Source organism: Muscardinus avellanarius (genome assembly GCF_963383645.1).
Source record: "Muscardinus avellanarius genome assembly, chromosome: 10".
NCBI classification, from domain to species: Eukaryota; Metazoa; Chordata; class Mammalia; order Rodentia; family Gliridae; genus Muscardinus; species Muscardinus avellanarius.
In genome coordinates this window covers 48115170-48138754 of record NC_137796.1, presented here as the reverse complement: position 1 = coordinate 48138754, position 23585 = coordinate 48115170, and the positions used below count along the sequence as shown (strand labels likewise).

General features: G+C 50.4%; 2 protein-coding genes across 3 annotated transcripts; both read right to left on the bottom strand.

Annotated features, from left to right (window-relative positions):
- Positions 1-410: 410 nt before the first annotated feature.
- Positions 411-1968, bottom strand: TMEM147 (transmembrane protein 147; the record flags this gene model as incomplete). Of its 2 annotated transcripts, XM_080703070.1 has the most annotated exons (7): positions 411-534; positions 620-741; positions 843-927; positions 1056-1192; positions 1278-1337; positions 1753-1822; positions 1892-1968. In XM_080703070.1, the coding sequence occupies 7 exons, from the start codon at positions 1966-1968 to the stop codon at positions 411-413; spliced, it is 675 nt and encodes a 224-aa protein (XP_080559196.1). The 2 variants fall into 2 exon arrangements, with proteins under 2 accessions (XP_080559196.1, XP_080559197.1); XM_080703071.1 differs by lacking the exons at positions 843-927; positions 1056-1192.
- A 513-nt stretch (positions 1969-2481) lies between these two features.
- On the bottom strand, positions 2482-14747 carry GAPDHS (glyceraldehyde-3-phosphate dehydrogenase, spermatogenic; the record flags this gene model as incomplete). The annotated part of the gene is made up of 11 exons (XM_080703061.1): positions 2482-2554; positions 2642-2739; positions 4030-4192; positions 4358-4509; positions 4807-4888; positions 5895-6013; positions 6102-6192; positions 10713-10819; positions 10969-11065; positions 12716-12887; positions 14681-14747. The coding sequence occupies 11 exons, from the start codon at positions 14745-14747 to the stop codon at positions 2482-2484; spliced, it is 1221 nt and encodes a 406-aa protein (XP_080559187.1).
- Positions 14748-23585: the final 8838 nt, after the last annotated feature.

Genomic DNA, 23585 nt, shown 5'->3' with positions numbered 1-23585 from the left:
CTCTCAGTGACCCAGTGAGACCCTGTTTCAAAACAAAAACATAAAAAGATCTGGGGGTATAGCGCAGAGACAGAATGCCCCTGGATTCAATCCCCAGTACCACCACCACCATAACAAAATAATAAAAAAAAGATGATCTACTTTAAGCCCTCCATCTACTTTGAGAAAACAAGGAGCCCGAGGAACTCTTCCAGTAACACAGCACAAGTCAGTGGACTAGGTAGCATCCCAGCTTGTCTACCTGGTTCTGAAGCTGGAACAAGGACTTCTAGGACCTAGGGTGATGGTAGTAGTGGGACACAGTTCCTAAAGGAAAAATGGAGGCAGAAACCACTTTCCAAATACTGTTTACTTCACTAAAACCTGGAGAGAGGCAGGGAAATGGTATGCCAATGTCTGGGACATCATGCCTAGGAGTGCACATTGACAACAGCGACATACAGGGCCAAGGTGCTAAGGGCTAGCAGCCCTGTTACCACTGCTCGGGCCAGCAGAGCTGTCCAGCTGCCTAGGGAGCAGAGGTGGACGAAGGTCCTGTGGGGAAACACCACAATGAGGGAAGAAGAATAGGAAACCCAGCCCTATTTGGACCCAACCTCAACCCCACCTCCCAGCTCACTCCATGACAAAGGCCTTGTAGACACTAAGGAACATCAGTAGGAGGACAGCTGGCCGGAAGGTGTGGTACAGGTCATAGCGTGTTATCATCCAGACCTGGGCAGACGCGACAATGTAATGGACCTGAAGGGAGGGAAGTTAGAAGATGAGGCCAGGCTTTGAGGAGAAGTATGGCCATCAGCACAAAGGTACGCACATATGGGGGAGAGAGCAGGGCTGCGTACCAGACTAATGTTGGAGTCAATGCTCATCTGGATGTATTTCCAGTCAAACTCAATGCCTCGGGCTCCAACCCAGAGGGGGATGCAGCTGAGGAAGGCAAGGGAGGGATTCTTGGGTAGCCAGACACTCAAACAATTGAGCCCCCACCCTCCAGCACCCCTGAGGAACCCAGGTGTCCTTTCTCAGGAGTCTGAGCTCCAGGCTGCTGCACACACCGGGACATAATGAGCTCCGCAGTGGCCCAGCCCAGGGCAGCAACCATGATCTTGTACTCCCCTTTGCCGGCATTCCGGGACATGACAAGGTTGAGGCCTATCAGGTCTGCCACATCCACACTGGCCTTCATGAACTCCTGTGGGTTAGGTTGAAGCTTGAGTAAGCACAGGGTCCAGGTGGCCTCACTCCAGCGCTTCCTTCCCTGCCCTTGTCCTACTCACCCCAATGAAGTCATAGATGCCACCTTCCCAGGTGGGGAAGAAAGTGGCCAAGAACAGCATCTGAGAACACAAAGCAGAAAAGTCGCCTCAAGGTGAGGGGGTTAAAACACATGGGTTTTGTGGGAAGGGCACTGGGCTTTAGGAATCCACTTGGGAGCGGGTGGCAAGATCGCAGGACCGGGGAAGGAAAGGAGTAGGTGTCCTGGTCTCTGAGGGAACCGGAAGTTCAGAAGGGAGACACCTTGGGGATCACTACCTGTTCTTAGCGGTAACAAAAAAACCTCTTTGCCAATACTACAACTGAGGTTTCCTCAATTCTGTCAAAACTACGAAAAGTTGCTTCAACACCTCTCCTGGGGTTCCAGCCATGCTGAGGTCCGTCTCAGGCATTAGGGAGCCGTCCCTATGCGGAGTCCTGGGTCCCCGGGTCTGGAGCGCCTGGGGGCCAGGCACGTGGGGTCCGGGCGGCCCTCACCTTGCACAGCTGCACAAAGAGGTAGGTGACCCCGGCCTGGACGCATTTCCAGAAGGCGTTGTACTCAGACCTGAAGAAGCGGGCGGTGAGGGTCGGCTCTGCCCCGGGCCCTCTCCGCCCGCGCCCGCCCCGCACTCACAGGCCGCTGCACTTGTACGTGATGAAGTAGGGGAAGTAGGCGAGGGCGAAGCAGTTCCCGAAGTGGAACAGGGTCATTTCGCCGGCCGCCGGTCCCGCCCGCGAGGGAGTCGCTGGGCGGCCTCTCCCCGAGCGGCTGCGGCCTCGCTGCCGGTCCCCGGCCCGGGCCTGGCGCCCACCTGACTGGCTGCGGCCCGCGCGCGGCCTTCTGGGAGCGCAGCCGGGCCCGGGCGTCGCGCGCGGTGACGTCAGAGCGCCCGCGTCGCGGTCCGGCTTCCCAGGCTCCCGATCCCAGTGCAGTTCCCCGTTTCCCCACAGTGGAGCCGGGCTCGGAACCGAGCGCCACCCTTCGTCTAGGGGTGCAGGTGACCGAGTAGATGTTGGAGGCCTTGAACCCGGGCTGGAACCCGCCGCGACCGGCGCAGAGACACGGGCGCAGCTGTGAGCACTGCTTTTTATTTCACCGCTGACCCAGCGATGCAATGCCCTTAAACCGTGCACCTTCCTCCCTCCCGGGAAGCCTAGTGCTCGAACCGGAGGTGCAGGTACCGGCCCGGGAGCCTGGGGAAGCAGAGGAGGGGCCTTCCCGCTTCACTTGTCTCGGCTGAACATATAGCAGAGGAGGTCGACCACCCTGTTACTGTAGCCGTATTCGTTGTCGTACCTGGGGAGGGAAGAAAGAGATGTCAAGGGAGTCCCTGCCTCCCCCCCGCCCCCCCCCCCCACAATCCTCTAACCTCTTCCCCCTTACCAGGAGATGAGCTTCACGAAGTTGTCATTGAGGGCAATCCCAGCCTTAGCATCGAAGATGGACGAGTGGGTATCTCCGAGGAAGTCCGTGGAGACAACCTGGGTGTCAGAATTTCAAAGATAAGGCAGGTACCAGGGCAAGAACCGTCTGGAGCTCAGGCTCCGAATCTTAGGCACACTGTGCGTCCATTTATCTGTAAGATTTGATGGAATCTTACTGTGTCTGGATATAGAGTGTGACCAAGGCAGCTGAGGGCCCTGCCTATGGGGATTGGTGGCAAAAGGACACAGGCCACAAACATTTTAATGCTCTGCCAATAAACAGCACTTGGGAATAATGCAGACACTTGGCATGGGCCAGAATGAAGGCTGTCTCTGAGGGATGGCCATGAGCCCAGGTCTCCATGCCCAGGGTCTGCTCCACTTGGGCACCTAGAAGTGTGCCTGGCATGAAAGGAGCTGCAGGCAAATAGGCCCTAGTGGTGGAAAATGAACATAGCACCAAAGTGAATGCACAGAGACAACATTCCTGATGGTGACATCCTCACAGGGAAGGAGCCTGGTATGGTATGGCCCGCAGCAAGTGGTGAAGAAATGGGAGTAACAAACTGAGCGCGGTGGCACAGGCCTGTAATCCAAGCACTTAGGAGCCTGAGACAGGAGGATTGCAAGTTGGAGGACATCCTCAGCAAGTAGCAAGACTTTCATGAACCTAACAAGACCATCTTTCAAAAAATAAATAAATAAATAAAAGGGGTTGGGGGAGCCGGGTGTGATGGTGCAGGCTTGTAATCTCAGCATTTGGGAGGCTGAGACAGGAGAATCCTGGTTCGCTGCCAGCCTCAGCTATTTAGTAAGGCTCTTTGCAACTTAGTGAGACCCTGTTTCAAAATACAGAATAAAGAAATAGGACTGGGGAGTGTTGCTCGGAGGTAGAATGCCCCTGGACTCAATACCAACAACGACAACTAAAAGGGGGTGATAGTTCTTTTGTTTACTCAGAGAGTATTGAACATCTGCTGTATGGCAGGCCCTGAGCAGATGGCTAGAGGTACAGAGGTGAAAAAGATAGCTCTTAAATTTCTTCTTTCTTGGAGTGCACATGCTATTGGGGCCAACAGTGACTATGAAATGAAATTTGGGCAAGAAAAAGGGCCACAAAAACAACATCACTCTGAGGGGGACCTTGCAAAGGACGGGGATTGAAGTGGAAGCTTGGAGGAAGTGAGGGCAGATGTGGGGCCAACGGGGATGGGGGAAAGAGTATTCTAGAGGTACCAAGTGTAAAGGCCCTGAGGCAGAGAGGTCTATTTTCTCTGCAGCCCCTGTCTTGGCACATTGAGAGCAACTCCCTGCCCAGAGGGCTTTTTCCAAGGTCTCAACTCCTACCTGGTCCTCAGTGTAGGCAAGGATTCCAGCCATGGGCCCCTTGGCTGCTGCTTTTACAGCCTCCTTGATGGCTGAGTAGGAGGCAGGCTGGGCCAGGCGGCAGGTCAGGTCCACAACAGATACGTCTGGGGTTGGCACCCGGAACGCCATTCCTGTTAGCTTCCTAGAGAATCCCATATTAGTGGTGGGTGTCAGAGCCCAGGGACCTTCTGCCTGCCCCTTGCCTGGCGGTTGGCCAGGCCCCTGCTTTCTTTCCCCTCAAGAATGGGCTAGTCCTGTCCTCCTGGGGTGTGCCCCCAACCCTGGCTACAGCTTCCTGCCCTCATACCCTTTGAGTGCTGGGATGACTTTGCCTACGGCACTGGCAGCCCCGGTGGAGGCTGGGATGATGTTCTGGTGGGCACCCCGTCCGTCTCGCCAGGCCTTCTTTGATGGTCCATCCACTGTTTTCTGGGTGGCTGTGTAGGAATGTACTGTGGTCTTGGGGGAAAAAGAGGGCCGAGATGAGGCTTTCTAGCTCCTAATCTCCCATGACTCTCTCTCCTAGACTGTGGTAGTGGCCTAGGTACGGAGGCTGGCAGGGCCACCACCACAAAACACAGGAGAGGCACATGCAGGCTAGGGTCTGGCCTTGCCTGTACAGTGTATTGTACTTGCCTGTACAGTGTATTGTCTTCTCCAATGGTTCCTGAAACCACTCTCCGTACAACTGCATATACTAAGCAAAGTCTGGGAAGAATTTGGGTTTCCCTGCCCTCCCTTCCTACCCCAACTCACCATCAGCCCTTCCACGATCCCAAATTTCTCATGGATGACCTTGGCGAGGGGTGCCAGGCAGTTGGTAGTACAGGAAGCGTTGCTGAAATGGCCCAGGTAAGAAAGGGCACCGTGAGATGAGTCCTAGAGCTACTCTCTGCCCTTACTCACTCGGGATTGCATCCAGGTCTCTTTTTTTTCTTTTTTTTTTTTGGTACTGTAGATTGTACCCAGAGGCATTCTACCTCTGAGCTATACCCCCAGCCATATTTTACTTTTATTTCGAAACACTGTCTTGCTGAGTTGCTGAGGCTTGCTTCCAATCTGTGATCCTCCTGTCTCAGCCTCCCAAGTAGTGGTAATACAGGCCTGTGCCTCCACACTCTGCCCAGGTCTGGTTTTGTGAGAAATCAGGATGGAGCTGGGAGGAAGCTCCCTAAACAAACACATTCTCCAAAAGTCATGCATTTCTTTTTTTTTTTCTTTTTTTCCCCCCAGTACTGGGGATGGGACCCAGGGACATTCTACCTCCAAGCTACACCCCAACCCAATTTATTATTATTATTTATTTGAAACTGGGTCTCACTGAGTTGCAAAGGGCCTCACTAAGTAGCCGAGGCATCCTTGAACCACAATCCTTCTGTCTCAGTCTCCCAAATGCTGGGATTATAAGTGTGCATAACCACGCCCAGCTAGGGTCTTACATTTTTATTTATTTATTTATTTTGGTACTGCGGGTGCAACCCAGGGGCTTTTCTACCTCCAGACTATACTCCCAGACCTATTTTATACTTTATTTGGAAACAGGATCTCACTAAATTGCTGAGAGCCTCACTCAGTAGCTGAGGCTGACTTCGAACCTTTGCGATCCTCCCGTCTCAGCCTCCCAAGCGCTGGGATTACAAGTGTGTGCCATCATGCCCGGCTTTAGGGTCATGCATTTCTAACAGGCAGTTTCAGGGTGACAGTCACATGAGGACCATTAAGTCTTAGGCGCAGGTTGATGTCAAAGAAGTACCAGGGCTCTCTAGTGGGAGTGCGGGTGGGGAGGGTGAGGCTGGCATGTTCTGTGGGTACCACACACTTCAGAATGTTGCTGTTCCTGCTACCTGACAATGTTCATGGAGCCAGGGAGATAATCCTTCTCGTTCACACCCATGACAAACATTGGTGCATCTGGTGAGGGTGCGCAGATGACCACTCGTGGGGCACCTGCTGCCAGGTGTGCCTAGGGAGGGAGCAAGGGTCAGGAGCTTCAAGTGCTACGCCCCCCACCCCGCTCCGCAGCCGGCCCTGGGCACTCATTCCCTACTTACTGAAGCTGCGTCCAGGGACAGGTACACGCCTGTGGACTCCACCACGTAGGGGCTCCCGACAGCCTTCCAAGGGATGTCTTTGGGTTCCTTGCTGCAAGAGGGGTAGCAGGACCATGAGTCAGTGTCTCCTGTTCAGACCTCGGCTGCAGAGCTCGCAGCCTTCACCATGTGAAGTGCTGACAGAAGCCTTCCTGCCTGTCTTGCGACCAGCTGTTAGCCCTACTCACCCCATGACACCTAGCTACCAGACGGATGCCATCTTGTTGCCCCTGCTTTTCATCACTGTCCCCTCATACCACTCTTCCGTTCTTACCTGCACCACCCTGCTATGCCCTGGTGTAGATGATCAACTTCCTAACTTGGGTCTCCACTCCCACAGGGGAACTATGCTCACTGAGGTCAGACCCTTTTAGCATATGCTGCCTGTGGTGTGGACCCTGTGGCAGTGAGGCCTGCTCAGCTGCTATCTGGTCCCCAGCCCTGACAATCTCACAGTGAGACTCCTAGCCACTCAGTTCCTACAATAGGGAGTGTGCCGCCAGAGGCCAGGAAGCCCCTCAAGACCGACACCCGTGCCCACAGAGCAGCTCCCGGGAAGACTGTGGCCAGTGGTGGCTGGTGGTTTAAAGTCGAAAAACGAAGGAGGTTTTCTGTTCTCTGTTACATAAATCTACATTTTTACTTGATATTTTGACAGATGTCTATATCTGACACTTACTAAACATCTACCACTGCTGTTTTTTATTTGGCTTTAGTAGGCAAGCAGTAAATGAATCAACTATGTTTGTCTTGGCCTTCATAGAGTTTATCATAAAAGGGATATTTACTTCTATGATTGTTTGCATCTCATTTTCTTTCTTTCTTTCTTCCTTTCCATCTCTTTCTCTCTCTCTCCCTTTCTTTCTTTCTTTCCTTTCTTTCTTTTCTTTGGCGGTACTGAGGATGAACCCAGGGGCATTCTACCTCTGAGCTACACCCCCAGCCCTATTTTTTTATTCTTCATTTTGAAACAGGGTCTCACTGGGTTGCAGAGGGCCTTCCTAAGTAGTAGCTGAGGCTGTCCACTAACCACGATCCTCCTGTCTCAGCCTCCCAAATGCTGGGCTTACAAGCATGCACCACCACGCCTGGCTTGCATCTCATTTTCTAGACAATTCTATACCACAAGAGCTGGGTCTATTTGTTGTTAAGCTTGCTCCCTCCCATGGGGGTTTAATCAATTGAAGTGTGTTTTAAATTTTATCTTATTTTTTATTTTTGTGGTGCTAGAGATTGAACCCAGGGACATTCTACCTCTGAGCCTTTTTGTTTTTTATTTGGAAACAGAGGCTTGCCAAATTGTTTAGGCTGGCTTTGAACCTGTTATCCTGTCTCAGCCTCTCAAGTACTGGGATTACAGGAATGTGCCACCACACTTGGCCAAAGTGGTTTTACTTTTTGGTACTGGGGACTGAACCCAGAGGCATTCTACCTCCAAATTATACCCCTAGCCTCATTTTATTTCTTATTTGGAAACAGGGTCTCACTAAGTTGGTTTCAAACCTGTCATCCTTCTGTTTCAGCCTCCCAAGTACTGGGATTAAAGGAATCTGTCACCACACCCAGCAAAAGTGTGTGTGTGTGTGTGTGTGTGTGTGTGTGTGTGTGTGTGTGTGTGTGTATAGATTTTCTTTTGTGGTATGAGGGATTGGATCCCAGGGCATTCTACCTAAGAGCTATGCCCCCAGTCATATTTCTAATTCTTTATTTTATTTTATTTTTTTGGTGGTACTGGGGGTGGAACCCAGAGGCTTTCTACCTCCGGGCTATGCTCCCAGACTTTTTTTATATTTTTATTTGGAAACAGGGTCTCACCAAGTTGCTGAGAGCCTCACTGAGTAGCTGAGGCTGGCTTCGAACCTGTGTGATCCTCCTGTCTCAGCCTCCCAAGCGTGGGGATTACAAGCGTGCGCCACCACGCCCGGCTAATTCTTTATTTTGAAACAGGGTCTCATAAAGTCACTGAGGGCCTCACTAAGTTAGCTGAGGCTGGTGGTGAACCTATGATTCTCCCGTCAAACGCAAGGAGATCCTGTTTCAAAATAAAGAATCAAAAAATAGGAGCTGGGCGTGTTGGTGCACGCTTGTAATCCCAGCACTCGGGAGGCTGAGACCGGAGGATTACGGTTCGTGGACAGCCTCAGCTACTTAGTGAGGCCCTCTGCAACTTAGTGAGACCCTGTTTCAAAATAAAGAATAAAAAATAGGGCAGGGGGTGTAGCTCAGAGGTCAAATACCCCTGGGTTCTATCCCCAGATCCGGGTGGGGGAGGAAGGGCTGGGAGTGTAGCTCGGAGGAGAATACCCCGGGTTCAATCCCCAGTACTGCTAAATAAATAAGTAAGTAAGTAAGTAAATGAATGAATGAATGGATAAATAAATAAATAAATAAATAAATAAATAGGGGTAGCTTGGGGTAGAATGCCCCTGAGTTCCATCCTCAGTATCACACAAAACAAAAAAACTCAACTCATCTGCACATGCGTACTGGACCCCAGCCATGTGCCTGTGTTCTGAGTGCTTTACCTGTAATAAATTCATTTAACCTTCAGTACTGCCATTTTATGGAGAAGCCAGAATCAGCTGAGCCCATGGGGAGCACCTGCTCTCCCAGCCACACTGTCTGAACAAATGCGCGAATGAATGTCTTCTCCCTGGACCACCACATTATTCTCCCCCTGTGGTGTCACCTGCTCTCTCTCCACACTTTCTGTCGCTGGCCCGGCCTGCTCCCCTTTGATTCCCCCCATCTCTGCCTTACAAGTTGGGGCACTTCAGCAAGTTCCTCTGTAGCAGTTGCTGAGTTGGCATGGGACAGTCAGTACCCAAAGACCCCAGCCCCTGCTCCTGCCTGCTGTGTGTGTCCGGGCCCTGCCCTTCTGACTGCAGGGTGCTTTATCGGATTCTCTTCATTCTTGAAGGAAGTACTGAGTATCTACTGAGAGTCAGGCCTGTGCCTGCCAGTGTCATAGCAACAATGGAGAGCACAAGCGGATAGGACCTTCCCTGCCAGGAGGTTCCCACCTTGTAGGAAAATGTCCTCCAGGGGGTTCCACAAGCATGCATCAACTCAGCCAGGCTCCCTCCTTCCCACTGCTGTGGAGGGCATGACCATCATCCCCATTAGATACAAGAGGGAGCAGGCTTGGGCAAGGGTGAGCTCTCGCCTCCCCACGGTCACCCACCTGGGGAGGGGTAGCAGTTGTGGGGATGGAGAATTACCAGGGGCGTGATGGAGAGGCTGGTGAGAAGGACTGCTGGAGGAGGGGAGCTGTGTGGAGAAGGGGTGGGGGAGGGAGTGTACCCCAAGTGCAGAAATGACAGTATCCAGACAGGTGGAAAAGGACAGAGTGTATGACTAGAGATGTCTATAGGATTTGTTTGAAGTCTTGAGTTCTCCTTTTTCTTTTCTTTTTTCTTTTTTGTGCACTGAGGATTAAACCAAGCAGGCATTCTACCTCTGAGCCACACCTCAGCCCTATTTTATTTTATTTTTATTTCGAAATAGGGTCTTATTTAGTTGCAGACTCATGAAGTAGCTGAGGCCGGCCACAAACCTGCGATCCTCCTGTCTCAGCCTCCCAAGCACTGAGATTACAAGTGTGTGCCACCATGCCTGACTTATTTTTTTATTTTGAGACAGGGTCTCTCTAAGTTGTTGAGGTTGGTGTCAAATGTGCCATCCTCCTGTCTCAGCCTTCCAATACAGGAATTATTGAGCCACCATGCCTGACTATGCTATGGGTATGTTTTACTCTGAGCAGGGAATATGTGAGATGGGTAAAGTCAGCAGTGCCTGTGTGTGGGATGTACAGGCTCAGGGTCTTTTTTTTTTTTTTTTTTTTTGGTGGTACTAGGGGTGGAACCCAGAGGCTTTCTACCTCTGGGCTATACTCCCAGACCTATTTTATACTTTATTTGGAAACAGGGTCTCACTAAGTTGCTGAGAGCCTCACTACGTAGCTGAGGCTGGCTTGGAACCTGTGTGATCCTCCTGTCTCAGCCTCCCAAGCGTGGGGATTACAAGCATGCGCCACCACGCCTGGCCAGGCTCAGGGTCTTAAGAGGAGGTGTGAAAAGGCTCAGGTGGGGTGTGCAGTGTGCAGGCCCATCAGGAGTCATTTTACTTGTGGGTGATGAGAAGCCATTGAGAGATTTAAGTAGGGGAGTCAGCAGCCCCAGGGATGTTTTGCAAAGCCTGTGTGGCTGTGGGGTAGGACCTGGCTGAATGGAACTGGCTCGAGGCCATGCTGTTCCTGGGAAGGGAGGAGGAAGGTCTGAGGGTTGAAGGGGAAGCAGAAGTTGTAGGCAAGATGAGTTAGCTGGTAGTCCTAAGAGGAGAGCTTGCAAATGTGAATTAAAATACAAAGTATTCTTGAGAACAGTGGAATGTCTTATAGATTAGTGTTCTTAACCATTTGGAGGTCACAGCCTTTCTGATACCCTTTCCCCAAAGTGGAACCCAGAGACATGCATGCACACAATTGAGGGGAGGGCAGGGTTGCAAACCCGCATGAAAAGCTGGAATCCCCTGCCTTACTGTGTCAATGTGTGTGGCGCTTGCTGCTCTTACCACTGGTACACCGTGATCTCCTGGTTGTCCACAACCAGCCGTCCATTCTTGAATTCCACGTTGCCCTTGTACCGGCCGTGAGTGGAGTCGTACTTAAACATGTACACCTGTGGGAGACAGAATGGACACTGGTCTTGGGGGTGGCAGAGCAAGCAGCCCTGGAGCGTCCCTACCTCAGTGGGATTCCATACTGCACCTGGGGCCTCCCCAGAGCTCCCTGGGCCCCTCCCCCCCCGGCCCTCTGCCCGCTGCTTACCATGTACTCTGGGTCGATGAATGGGTCATTCACTGCCACCACCTTAACACCCTTTTCCATGCAGGCTCGCAACACCAGGCGACCGATGCGGCCGAATCTGTCCAGGGACGGGCAGAGGGGGAGAGGGGAGAGAAAAGGATGGTGATGCTGAGGTTGCAGTGACCCCACCGTGATCCATGGGGTGATGGAATCCCTGTTGTGAGGTACCAGGAGTGTGGACACTTAGCCCAGTGACTGTATTTGGAGGTGGGACATTGGGAAGTGATGGGTTAGATGAAGCCATGAGGGTTGGACCCTATGATGGCGATCATGGCTTTAAAGGAAGGGGAAAAGATTAAAGCTTACGAGCTTGCTCTGTGTCCGATTTGAGGCTGTGCGCCACCCTGGGCCTGCGGAGGCCCTGCTAGCAAGAAATGGCCCCTGGACCTTGGACTTCCCAGCCCCCAGAACTGTAAGAAATAACTTTTTCTTTATAAATTATCCAGCTTAGATATTCAGTCATAGCAACAGAAAATGAACTAAGATGGGGTGAAGTGGGGGCACTCGGTGGGACTGCGTAGTCCCAGTCTGGGAATGAAGGCAGTCACCTCTGTGCAGGCCACTGTAATCTCTTGCCCTTGCTAACCTATATATTCTGCTTCTACCCTCAGTCCCTGGCTCCCTATTCTCCACCTTGTAAGCCAGATGGATCTTTTTACTTTGTATTGGGGATTGAACTCAGGAGCATTCTACTTCCTAGCTAGCCTCCCCTATCCCTTTTTATTTTTTGTTTTGAAATAGGGCCTCACTAAATTACTAAGAGCCTCGCTAAGTTGCTGAGGTTGGCCTCAAACCTGTGATCCTCCTGTCTCAGCCTCCCAAGTACTGGGATTATAGGTATATACCACCACACCCAGCTTGGATGGATCTTTTATTTTTGTGTGGTATGGGGGATGGAATCCAGGGGCTTTCTACCTCTGAGCTACACCCCCACCCCTATTTTATTCTTTTTTTTTTAATCTCAAAATAAAGTCTCACTAAGTTGCTGAGGCTGGTGATGAACCTGGATCCTCCTGTCTCAGCCTTCCAAGTACTGGGATTACAATCATGTGCCACCACGCCTGATGGATGGATCTTTTACAACTCTAAGTCAGATTATGTTTCTTGGTATGAAAACCTGCATGGCTACCAGTAAAACAACAACAAAAAAAATCTGAACCCCTTACTGTAGCACCCCAGTCCCTAGTGGTTTCCCCTCCCCTTTCCCCGCCCATGCCTGGCTCTACACCAGTGCACCAACTCCCTGGCCGTCCTCCAGCACAGGTGTTTGCCTCCTCCAGTCCAGGGCCCTTGCTTGTCCCTTTGCTGGGAAGACTCTTTCCCCAGCAAGGTGCCCCGCTGGCTGCATTCCGACACTGCCTCACTCCCAAGTCACTTCCCCGAGGCCTTCCATGACCCTGCTGATGCTGCCCTGTCTGGCCTCACTCCATCACCGAGGTCTAAATGATCTTGATCTTATATATATATATATATATATATATATATATATATATATATATATATATATATATATATATATATATATATTTTAACTGATTATCATCTTCTCCCTGAGTATGAGCTCTCCAAGGGCAGGCCCTGTTTACCCCTGCTCCTGGCTATTCCTCCGGCACAGACGGGGAGATGTAGGGAGATGCCCCAGTCAGTAACCTGAGGAGAGCCCGGGCCCTAAACTTTCGGATCAGTGCAGTGGCCAGGGGACACTCACCCATTGATGCCCACGTTCAGCTCCCGAGTTGGAGTCTTCTTGGGTGGAGGCGGCGGCGGCGGCAGTGGCTTTGGTTCTTCCCTAACTGGCTCCGGCGGCGGTGTTTTTGGTGCGGGCTCGGGCTGCGGCTCGGCCTCGACCTTGGGTTCTGGTGGGCACGGTGGTCTGGGCACTGTGGGGGGAGGCAGAGAAGGGGAGGGACCTAAGAGACCCAGCAAAAGAGTGACTGTGGCTGGCTTCTGACCCCTAGTGGCCAACCATGTAGCCAGTGTTTTCCAAACCCACTGGATCCACAGAGTGAGCTGGGGTGGGTGCTTTTAAAATGTCAGCGCCAGCTGGGCATGGCCTGGAATCCCAATATTGGGAGGCTGACAGGAAGATCGCAAGTTCAATTTGATGCCAGTCTCAGCAACTAAGTGATGTCCTCAGCAAATTAGCAAGGCTCTGTTTCCAAATAAAAATAAAAAAGGGCTAGAGGTATATAGCTCAGAGGTAGAATGCCTCTGGGTTCAACTTCAGAAGCAAAAAAAAAAAAAAAAAAAAAAAACCAAAGCCCCCCAAAACCCTCCAAAAAATCGGTGCCAGGGCCTTTCCTGAGTATCAAGTTCAGTGGGTATGCATTTTAGCAATTGCAAGTATGTCCTCTGTGCCTCAGTTTCCCTGTAAATGCAGATAAACTCACTCGGGGAGTCATTGTGAGGATTCAGTGAGGTAGTAAACGGAGCGCCTAGGAATCTGCCCACAAATGACAGCATTTCAAATATCATTTTCTGACTTTGTCTGATATTCATTCTCGTCCAGTTGCCACCAAACTCTTCTGATGAAGACTCACCTGGGGCGTCCTAGTCCTAGACGAATCCGACTCAGTGGGTCTGTACTGAGACCCAGGAATCTCCCCCTTTTATTTTTAGTACTGGGGATTGAACCCAAGGATACTGTACCTCCAAGCTACACCCCCAGCTCTTTATTTTTTGTGGCACTAAGGGATTGAACCCATGGGTGTTCTACCTCTGAGCTGCATCCCAGCCCGATTCAGGAGCTTGAGGAGGGACTGGAGGATGTTGGTGGGAGTTGTTTTTGGCACTGGAGTAAAAGGCAGCTGAGCAGTGGTGGTGCTGGGAGCGGGGCCCTGACCTGTCTGTCTCCCTGACTGCCCCTGCTGCCACAGAGCCCTGGCCTGAGCTGGGTTGAGTGTGCTTCCAGGAGCAAGGTGGTTCATAAAGCTGTTCACATTTGTTGGTGACAGCGATCCTATGGTCATGGTGACCTTTAGGATGTTTATATTCTTGGAAGTTTTGTTTCTGCTGTCAAGAATGGGGGATGAGCCGGGTGTAGTGGTGCATGCCTGTAATCCCTGTACTTGGGAGGCTGAGACAGGAGGATGGCAGGTCGGAGGACAGCCTCATCAAGTAGTGAGACTCAGCAACCTAGTGAGATGCTGTTTCCAAATAGATAAAATTGGGCTGGGTATGTAACTCGAAGGTAGAATACCTCTGGGTTCAATCCCCACTACCATGAAAAAAAAAATTGTCCACCTGAGTTAAAGGTGGGGCCTTTCAGATCCCCTCCTTTCCTCTAGAGAAGGCCCGCATGACAGAGAAAGCCACAGGCTAGCCACATACTGAGCGGAGCTCTCCAACACTGTGTCTCACTGGATCATGTGAAGTGTGTGGGACAAACCTACTTTACAGAGGGGAAAATAAAGCCTGAGGCTGCAGAGCGCCCCGTCCCTGGCAGTTAACCCATCTGCTGCTGTCACTCCTGGGGGCTGGAGGGAAGCAGCAGATCTGGCTTGTGAAGGAGGGACCCACAGGTGCGGGGCGGCCGCCCTTGTCTGCTGCCGCCAGGGCCACAGATGGTGTGCACTCGTGGACGGAGGGGGCGAGGGGCTCATAGCAGCCAGCGCCCCATACGAGGGGTGGAGGGGCTCCCCGACCGCCCTCTTATCCCCGCAGCCCCTCTCACCCGGGCACGGCTGTCGCAGCAGCTGGACAACGGTGACATTGGTGAGAACGATGTCACGCTTCGACATGGCCTCCTAAGGTATCATGGCCTAGCCGCCCAGGAACCGCGGTGATGTTACTGAGGCGCAGGGCGTCTGGCTACTGGGTCTAGAGCTACTCTGGATGACGTCACAGTGCCCGTTGACGTCACAGAGGAGGTGGGCCCAGGGCGGGGAGGGGGGAGCTGGGCTCTGGCCCCGCCCCCGAAGAGGAGCTGGACTCTCCCTTGCTGAGCACAGCCATTCCCAGGCCACTCGTTGGCATCTGAAGTGGGGCCTGCTTTATCTACAGGGGTTAGCTCTTTTCTCTCCACTCCGTTTTGGCACACTGGCTCCATGCTGTTCCTGGACCTCTGGATGGTGTTACCCTAGCTGTTCCCTCGTGCCTAGAAAGGCCTGGAGGCACCACCAGGTCTTCCTTTGGGTGCCTCCTAATTTTTCTCAGATGCCATTCTTTAAAAGATGGCCAGCCAAGCCTATTGGAGCAGCTCGTAATCTCAGCATTTGGGAGGCTGAGAGAGGAGGATTGTGGTTCTTGGCCAGCATCAGCTATTTAGGCCCTTTGCAACTCAGTGAGACCCTGTTTCCAAATAAAGAATGAAAAATAGGGCTGCGGGTGCAGCTCAGAGGTAGAATGTCCATGGGTTCCATCCCTAGTACCAAAAAGAGGGAGAAAGAGAAAGAAAGAGAGAGAGCAAGCCCTTTTTAGTTGGGTGTGGTGGTTGTAATGCCTGCAGGAGGCTCAGACAGGAGGATCTCAGGTTTGAGGCCAGCCTCAGCAACTTAGCAAGAGACCCTGTTTCAAAATGAAAAAATAAAATAGGGTTGGGAGCGTGGCTCAGAGATATAATTCCTTTGTGTTCAATTCCTAGCATGAGGGCAGGGGAGAAAGAGGCTTCTGAGCTCCCCATCTAAAACGCCTTTTCTCAGTGACTATCTGTCGTCACCCTGCCCACCTCAGTTTCTACCCATCTTCCAGGAAGCCTGGTCTGACTTCCCCATCCTGGGTTGGATGTTTCAGTATGCAAAATACTCCAGAGTTGGGCGTGGTGCTCCACCCAGCCACTCAGGCTGCTGTGGGAAGATCCCTAGAGTTCCTGGGTTCCAGACCAGCCTGGGCAGCAAAACCAGATGCCTGCCTCAAAACCAGCCAACCACTGCAATCCAGCACCCATACTACTTTAGAGCTGTATTTTCTGTCATTTTATTTCCTTCATAGCATATGTTTAAATATTATTTTGTTTATTCATTTGTTTTCTTGTAGTTATCTCTGCCCTTAGACTGTAAGCTCTGGAAGGCAGGGACCTGGTCTATGCTTGCCATTTCTATATCCCATGGACCAGAAGAGAGTGTTCAGCACTTAAAAGGTGTTTGTCCAATAAATAATACAGGCCTGCCTCAGATATTGCGGGTTTGGTTCCAGACCACTGCAATAAAGCAAATATTGCAATAAAGTGAGTCACACAAATTGGTTTCCCAGTACATATAAAAGTTCTGTTATGGTAGCTTATTATTTAGTTTGTAAAAGCATGCTGTCTAAAAAAGTTCATTATACATACCTTAATTTTGGGGGAGGGTTGGAGTGGAAATTAAACCCATTTTACATGATAAGCATTTTATCTACCATGGAGCGATACCCCAGCTATATACTTGTTTCTCTCTTTTCTTTTTGGTGCTGAGGAATGAGCACAGGGCATTCCACCTCTGAGCTACACCCTCGGCCTCTGGTGGTACTGGGCTTTGAACCCAGAGGCATTCTACCTCAAAGGTACACCTGGAGCTAGATTTTATTTATGTGGAAACAGGGTCTTACTAGTTACTGAGAGCCTTGCTAAGTTGCCAAGGCTGGCTTTGAACCTGGAGCCCTCCTGTCTGTCTCAGCCTCTCACGTACTAGTATTATAAGCATGTGCCACCATGCCCAGCTCCCCCCAGCCCTTTTTAGTTTTTGTTTTAGGATCTCACTAGATTGCTGAGAGTCTTCCTAAGTTGCTAAGTTTGTCCTTGAACCTGTGACTTCCTGTCTTAGCCTCCCCAGTACTGGGATTACAGGTGTGTGCCACCGTGCCTAGGTCACATACCTAACTTTAAACATACACTATTAGTGGGGTGTGGTGGCACATACCTGTAATCCCAGTCCCGGGGGAGGGGGCTGGGACAGGAGGATCGTGGTTTTGAGGTCAGCCTCAGCAACTTAGACCCTGTTTCAAAATAAAAAACAAAACAAAACAAAAAGGGCTGGGAGTGTGGCTCAGAGGTAGAAGGCCCCAGGATTCAATGCCCAGTACCAAAAACCAACCAACCAACCAACCAACCAACCAACCAAACAAACAAACAAACAAACCGGGCATGGTGGCGCACGCCTGTAATCCCAGTACTTGGAAGGCTGAGATGTAAAGATTGCAGGCTCAAAGGCACTTCAGCAGCTTAGGGAGGCTCTCAGCAGTTTAGCAAGAACCTCTTACCAAATAAAAAAATAGGGCTTGGGAGTATAGCTCAGAGGTCAAATGGCCCTGGGTTTGATTCCTAGTACCACAAACCAAACAACAACCCATATTGCTGAACACTGTGAGCGGTCATTGAGTGGCGGCGCAGGGCACTGATAGACGTGCTCCACACAGGGCCGCCGCCACGTTCCATCTGTAAAACATGCAACATCTGCAAAACGCACCAAAGTGCAGGCAGACCTGTGCTCACATGAATGCGCCTCCTCGGGTCTCTTCTGATTATTCCCAGTCGTGTGTGTGTGTGTGTGTGTGTGTGTGTGTGTGTGTGTGTTAGTTACTGGGAATTCTACTTCTGAGCTACACCCCCAGCCCTACTTTTTATTCTTTATTTTGAAACAGGGTCTCACTGAGTTGCAGAGAGCCTCACTAAGTAGCTGAGGCTGTCCGCTAACCCAGATCCTCCTGTCTCAGCCTCCGGAATGCTGGGATTACAAGCATGCGCCACCACGCCCTGCTTATTCCCAGTCTTAAAGCAACCCTCAAGTCATATCTTCTCATAGAACTGTTCTTTTTCTTGTCGTTTTTCATGTAGTTTGTCATGGGGTAGTTACTAGTTTTCTGGCCCCATTGTCCCCACACTGGGCTCTAAGCCCTCATAGGACATGCATTCTGGTCTGTTTTGTGTATCACTGTGCTTCCAGCACCCAGGACAGTTCTTGGCACAAAGCAAGTTCTCAATAAATGTTTTGGGGAAAACAAATGGCTCTTCCCTAAAGGCCAGGGGTGGGGGCCGCTTGCACATCAGTGACTCACAGCCATGCACCTTTACCTGGAGGGCCAGTTGACTTGCAGCTCTGATCAAGATTTAGGGGGTGTGGGGCTTTGTGTCAGGTAGGAGTCACCCCAGAGAGAGGGGTGGAAGCAAAAGTCACAGAATGGCACAATCTCATCCTTCCCTGAACCTCCATGGGAACTCAGTTTGCTAAGCACTGCTGTGGGCCAGGGATCAGCAAGGCTCTTCTGCCTGGATGGCCCAGGAGAAGTGGAACTGAAAATAAATTGGGGAAAAGATGAGGCCATTTCAGTGAACCAAGGCCAAACACAAATGATTAATCAAACAAAGGGGGCCAAACTTTGTGTATGTGTGTGGGACTGGGGATTGAGCCCAAGGGTGTTCTAACTCTGAGCTATACCTATAGCCCTATTTTATTTTTATTTTGAAACAAGCTCTCAAAAATAAAACCCCTGGGCTCAATCCTCAGTACTACACAAACATAAAAGAACATATGAAGAATCCAGTATAGCCGGGCGTGGTGGCACACCCTTGTAATCCCAGCATTTGAGAGGCTGAGACAGGAGGATCACGGTTTGCGGACAGCCTCAGCTACTTAGTGAGGCCCTCTGCAACTCAGTGAGACCTGGTTTCAAAAAAAAAATTAAAAAAAAAAAGGACTGAGGTATAGCTCGGAGGTCGAATGCCCCTGGCTTCCATCCCCAGTATGGAAAAAAGAAAATAGAATCCAGCAACTGGTGCAGGAAGAAATGCCAAATCTGACTTAGTTTATAACAGGTGAAGTAACCAATCTTAGAAGCAGTTCTTCCCAAACATCAGGGAACAAATATTTGCCATTCTGTACTAATTGTTGCAGATCCTAATTCTAGTAGCAGCTCCTGGGTGAAGAGGGAACTGAGTAGGACACTTGCTGTGAGACCCTTGGATGGGCAAACGCAGGCATGTATGTACACTGCATACTGTGTGTGTGTGTGTGTGTGTGAGAGAGAGACAGACAGACAGACAGACAGACAGGCTAGGGATTGAGTCCCCAGGGGTGTTCTGCCTCTAAGCTAAACCCCCAGGCATTTTAAAATTAATCAATTAGAGGCCAGGTGTGGTGGTACATGCTTGTAATCCCAGTACTTGGGAGACTGAGACAGGAGGATTGCAGGTTTGAGGACAGCCTCAGCAAATAGTGAGAATCATCAACCTAGTGAAACCCTGTTTCCAAATAAGAAATAAAAAGTTGGGGTGAGAGTGTAGCTCCGAGGTAGAATGCCCTTGGGTTCAACCCCCAACACCACAAAAATAATAATTAATTGGCAATTAATTTATTTATGCTAATGAAGATTTAACTGAGGGACATTTTACCTTTGAGCTACACCCCAACCCAATTTGTTTATTTATTTATTTATTTATTCCTTCCTTTCTTTTCTTTCTTTCTTTCTTTCTTTCTTTCTTTCTTTCTTTCTTTCTTTCTTTTCTTACCGTACTGGGGATGAAACCCAGGGGCATTCTACCTCTGAGCTATACCCCTAGCCCTATTTTTTTATTCTTTTTTTTTTTAAGATTTAAAGAAGCTTATTAGAAAGATAGAAATACAGAGGATAGGTACAGCTCTATACCAGACTGATATAAAGGGTTGACTCAAATGAATTCACCAAAGGGATCACATGTGGACCGGACTTTTTATACCCATGACCTCCATCTTGTTTGCAAAATCTGACGTAGTGAACATCCCCTTAAGGTACCTCCCCTTACCCTGTAAGGTACCTCCCCCAGCAAGGTGTGGCAAGGTGTCTCCTTCCATGAAGGTTGACCCCTCCTACCATCTTAGCTAGCTTATCTAATCTTGTAGATCTGTCTTTAGATAGAGAAAGGCCTAGTTCTCCTCTCCTATTGACTTGTTAATTACTTTTAGCTAGGTTAATTTACATTGGAATAGTTGCCTGCTTTTAGGCAGAAACCGAGTCCTTGCACAGATTTGCCCTTCACCCAATTTTTGAAATATATTAATAATCAGAGCTTTCTCAAATCTTCCTAGGCCATTCCCAATACTGGTACATTCCCCCCTCTGTCTAGTAACTTCCTGACACCTGTCAGGCCAAAGGTAGATACAGAAAATACATTTTTACTTTTACAATTTTATAAACATTTAACATGAGCTCAATTTCCATTAATTTTTCCCCATTTCTATCACATGAATGTACCCTTCAGCAAAGGAATAAGGACGTCGAGTTGGTCATAAACTGCTTTGAGCTGTACAGGGGCAAAGTTGGGGGGCCCCAGCTTTAGGGTAACATTCATGCGTATAGTTGGCATGGGGGAAACAGATGGGTCCGTGCCATGTGCGTCTATGACGATCCAAAGGGCCTCGATGGATGTCTGTCAGTCTGTCTGTCGGAAAGCTTTAACCCTATGAGACAACACTCACAATACAGGTTAACCATGAAAACCCAAACATAGCACTTAAATGAGAAATTAAAACCTGTTTTGCTGACTTAGGCTGAAACACACAAAAGTGGGATGTATTAAGTTTATTTTGCACCACGTGAATCCAGAAATTAGTGCTGTGGAGACCTGAAATATGCTTTGGAATAAAGATCTTGGATGATTTGATGAGCACCAGATCACCTGGACAAAACAGAATTTATCCTTTTCCTCTGGCACTGTTTGAAGTTTACTTAAAACTTGCTGGTCAGCTGACAATAGGGTACCATTGTTATCTAGGACTATGTCCTAGTCAGAAAAGATCTAAAAGCTTACCTTGGCATGAGTGAAACCAAGCTGCCAATCTTCACCTGGATATGTGTCTCTAGATTGCTTGCCTGGTGGACTTTATTTTTTATTCTTTATTTTGAGACAGAGTCTCACTGAGTTGCAAAGGACCTCACTAAGTAACTGAGGCTGGCTTTGAGCCTGCACAATCCTCCTGTCTCAGTCTTCCAAATGCTGGGATTACAGGTGTGTGCCACCATGCCTGGCTTCTTTTTATTTTTTAAACAGGGTCTCACTGAGTTGCAAAGGGCCTCGCTAAGTAGCTGAGGCTGTCAGCAAACTGCGATCTTTGCCTCCTGAATGCTGAGATTACAAGCGTGTGCCACCACACCCGGCCCTATTTCATTTTATTATTATTATTATTATTATTATTATTATTATTATTTTGTGGTACTGGGGTTTCTGAAAGCCCTTCTACCTCCGGGCTACACTCCCAGACCTATTTTTATACTTTTTTATTTGGAAACAGGGTCTCTTAAGCTAGCACGGCTGGCTTCAAACCTGAGCGATCCTCCTGTCTCCGCCTCCCAAGTGCAGGGATTACAAGCGTGCGCCACCACGCCCGGCTCATTTTTTATTTTTTCAAACAGAGTCTCCCTAGGTTACTAAGAGTCTTTCTGAGTTGCCAAGGCTGGCCTCTAACCTGTGAGTCTCCTGCCTCAGCCTCTCAAGTACTGGGATTACAGGTGTGCATCCCCACACTCAGCTAGGCCGTGTATTTCTTTGCAGTACTCTGGGGGAGAGGTGCGAGGGCTCAGATACTGAAACTTCCTCCACTCACCCCAAGAAACTGGCAATCCTGTTACCCAGACCAGCTGAGGCTGCTGGCACAAGAAAGGAAAACTGTAGACCTATCTCAGTTATGGATTCAGATGCTGAAGTCCTAGAACAAACAGGAACAGGAAGATGGAGGAGAGGAATTGGGGCAGACAGAACATGGAGGGATGAGGCAGAGAGAGGTGGAAAAAAAAAGATGGAGCGCATTGTGGGGCAGGTTAGAATTCTTTTTTTTTTAAATTTTCAAAATTTCTGTGTGGATCATAAATGGTATACATCCAGACAGTGCTTGGTTCTTAGCTCATCGGCCACTCTGCTCCACCTGGCAGTCTCCTAGGCTGGGGTGCCTCATCACTTAGGGACTGCACAGGGGCAGCAAAGCCACACCTGACATTGCCCAGGGATTTGCCTTTGTCGCTGGAGCATGAAACAGACACAGATTTGATGAGCTCAAGCTTGTAGAGGTGGCCTGATTAGTCACCTCAGTCGCAGAACCCGGAGAAGCTCCTGGGACTGGCCTGGGATGCCGGTTCTGGGTGGAGCCGAGTGTCCAGGACCGAGGGCGGAACCCTGGGTCCTCTGAGGGGAGTGGGCCTCGTGCCCTGATTTGAGCAGAGCCTGAAAACACGTGCAGATTCTCACCACACCTGGGCACCCACACACATAACTCTGCCACCCGCACTTGCTCACACCCTGCACATTCCTGTGCGCTGGGCCTTCCCACCAGCTATCCCACTTCCGCCCCCTCGCTCCCTCTCATCCTTGACATCAAAACCCAGATATCTTTCCCCCCTGCATCCAACTGTAGCCACTCACTGGCTCCCTACATGGTAGGAAGATAAGCCGCCACCACCATTCTTCCTCTTAATATCCTTCCTCAGCCCTAGGCCAGACAACAGCAGCCTCCAAACAGCAGTATGTCATCACACAGGGCTTCAGGTCAGGGCATTAGCAGGGGTGGGGGGCAGGGGGCAGGAAGGAAGAGCTCCTGGCCCCCAGCCCACTTTCTGGCTGGCAGCTCCTGCTACCCCAGGCCTCCAGCCCCTCCCCGCGGCTGCCTCAACCTGCTTTTCAGGAGATACTGCGTCCTGTCCCAGCCCATGGCAATCAGCCCCCTGCCCTCGCCTAAGGGCTGGGAGGCAAGAGGCCTGGGTTGTGTGATGAGAGTGCCACCCTGGCTTCAAAGTCTGCAGCCATCCCCAAGGGACCCTGTGCTGCCCTGGAGGCCCCGGCCCCTTCTCTTCAGGATCCTGTGAGACTTGGGCTCAGGCTTGGACTCCCTTCCCCTGATTTTTCCCAATCTACCCATGTGTTCCATCTCTAATTACTTTCTAAATCCTAGACAATGTTCTAGAAGCTCAGGATGTAGCGGTGGCCAGAGTAGACAAAGGCCCTATTCTCTGGACCTTTACAGTCTGGTAGTTGAGACACAATAAGAAAACGAGGGTGATTTCAGATCACAGTATGTCCTATGAGAACAAGAGGGTGATTTTATAGAGTGTAACTGTAATATCATGTTAGGCCCAGGGATGGTCAGGGATGGTCAGGGAAGGCTTTTTGGAGAAGGTGGCATTTGAGCTGAGGCCAGAATGAGGAGGAGTTGGCTATGTGAGGCTCTGGGTTCTGCATTCCAGGCTGGAGAAGAGCAAAGGTGCCGAGGTGGCAATGAATGTGATGTCTTCTTGGACCCAGGACAAGGCCATGGGGCCTGAGTGGCTGGAGCAGAGCAGTGAGACTGGGAAGGGTCTGAGGGCTCTCCAGTTCTGGAGTCTCCACCCCCGCCCCCAGCCCCTGGTTGTGCCTCCCATCTTTCCAGACCTTGCTGCTGGGGAAGCTGGATATTTTGATCTCTGGGAAGAGCCATGGTGCCAGAGATCACCTGAGTCCTAGTGATAGAGGGTTACCAAGAGTGGGTTTGAGAGAGAGGAGGCCTGGCCCATAGGCAAGGAATGAAGAGAGGAGGTAGCTGGCAGGCAGACAGCTGGGCAAGTAGCAAAGATGCCAGGGTTCCTCTCCACCTATGACTCACTCTCCCTTCCTCCTCCTCTTCATTGCTCAACCCCAGATCTTCCTGGGAAATACCTTCTTGACC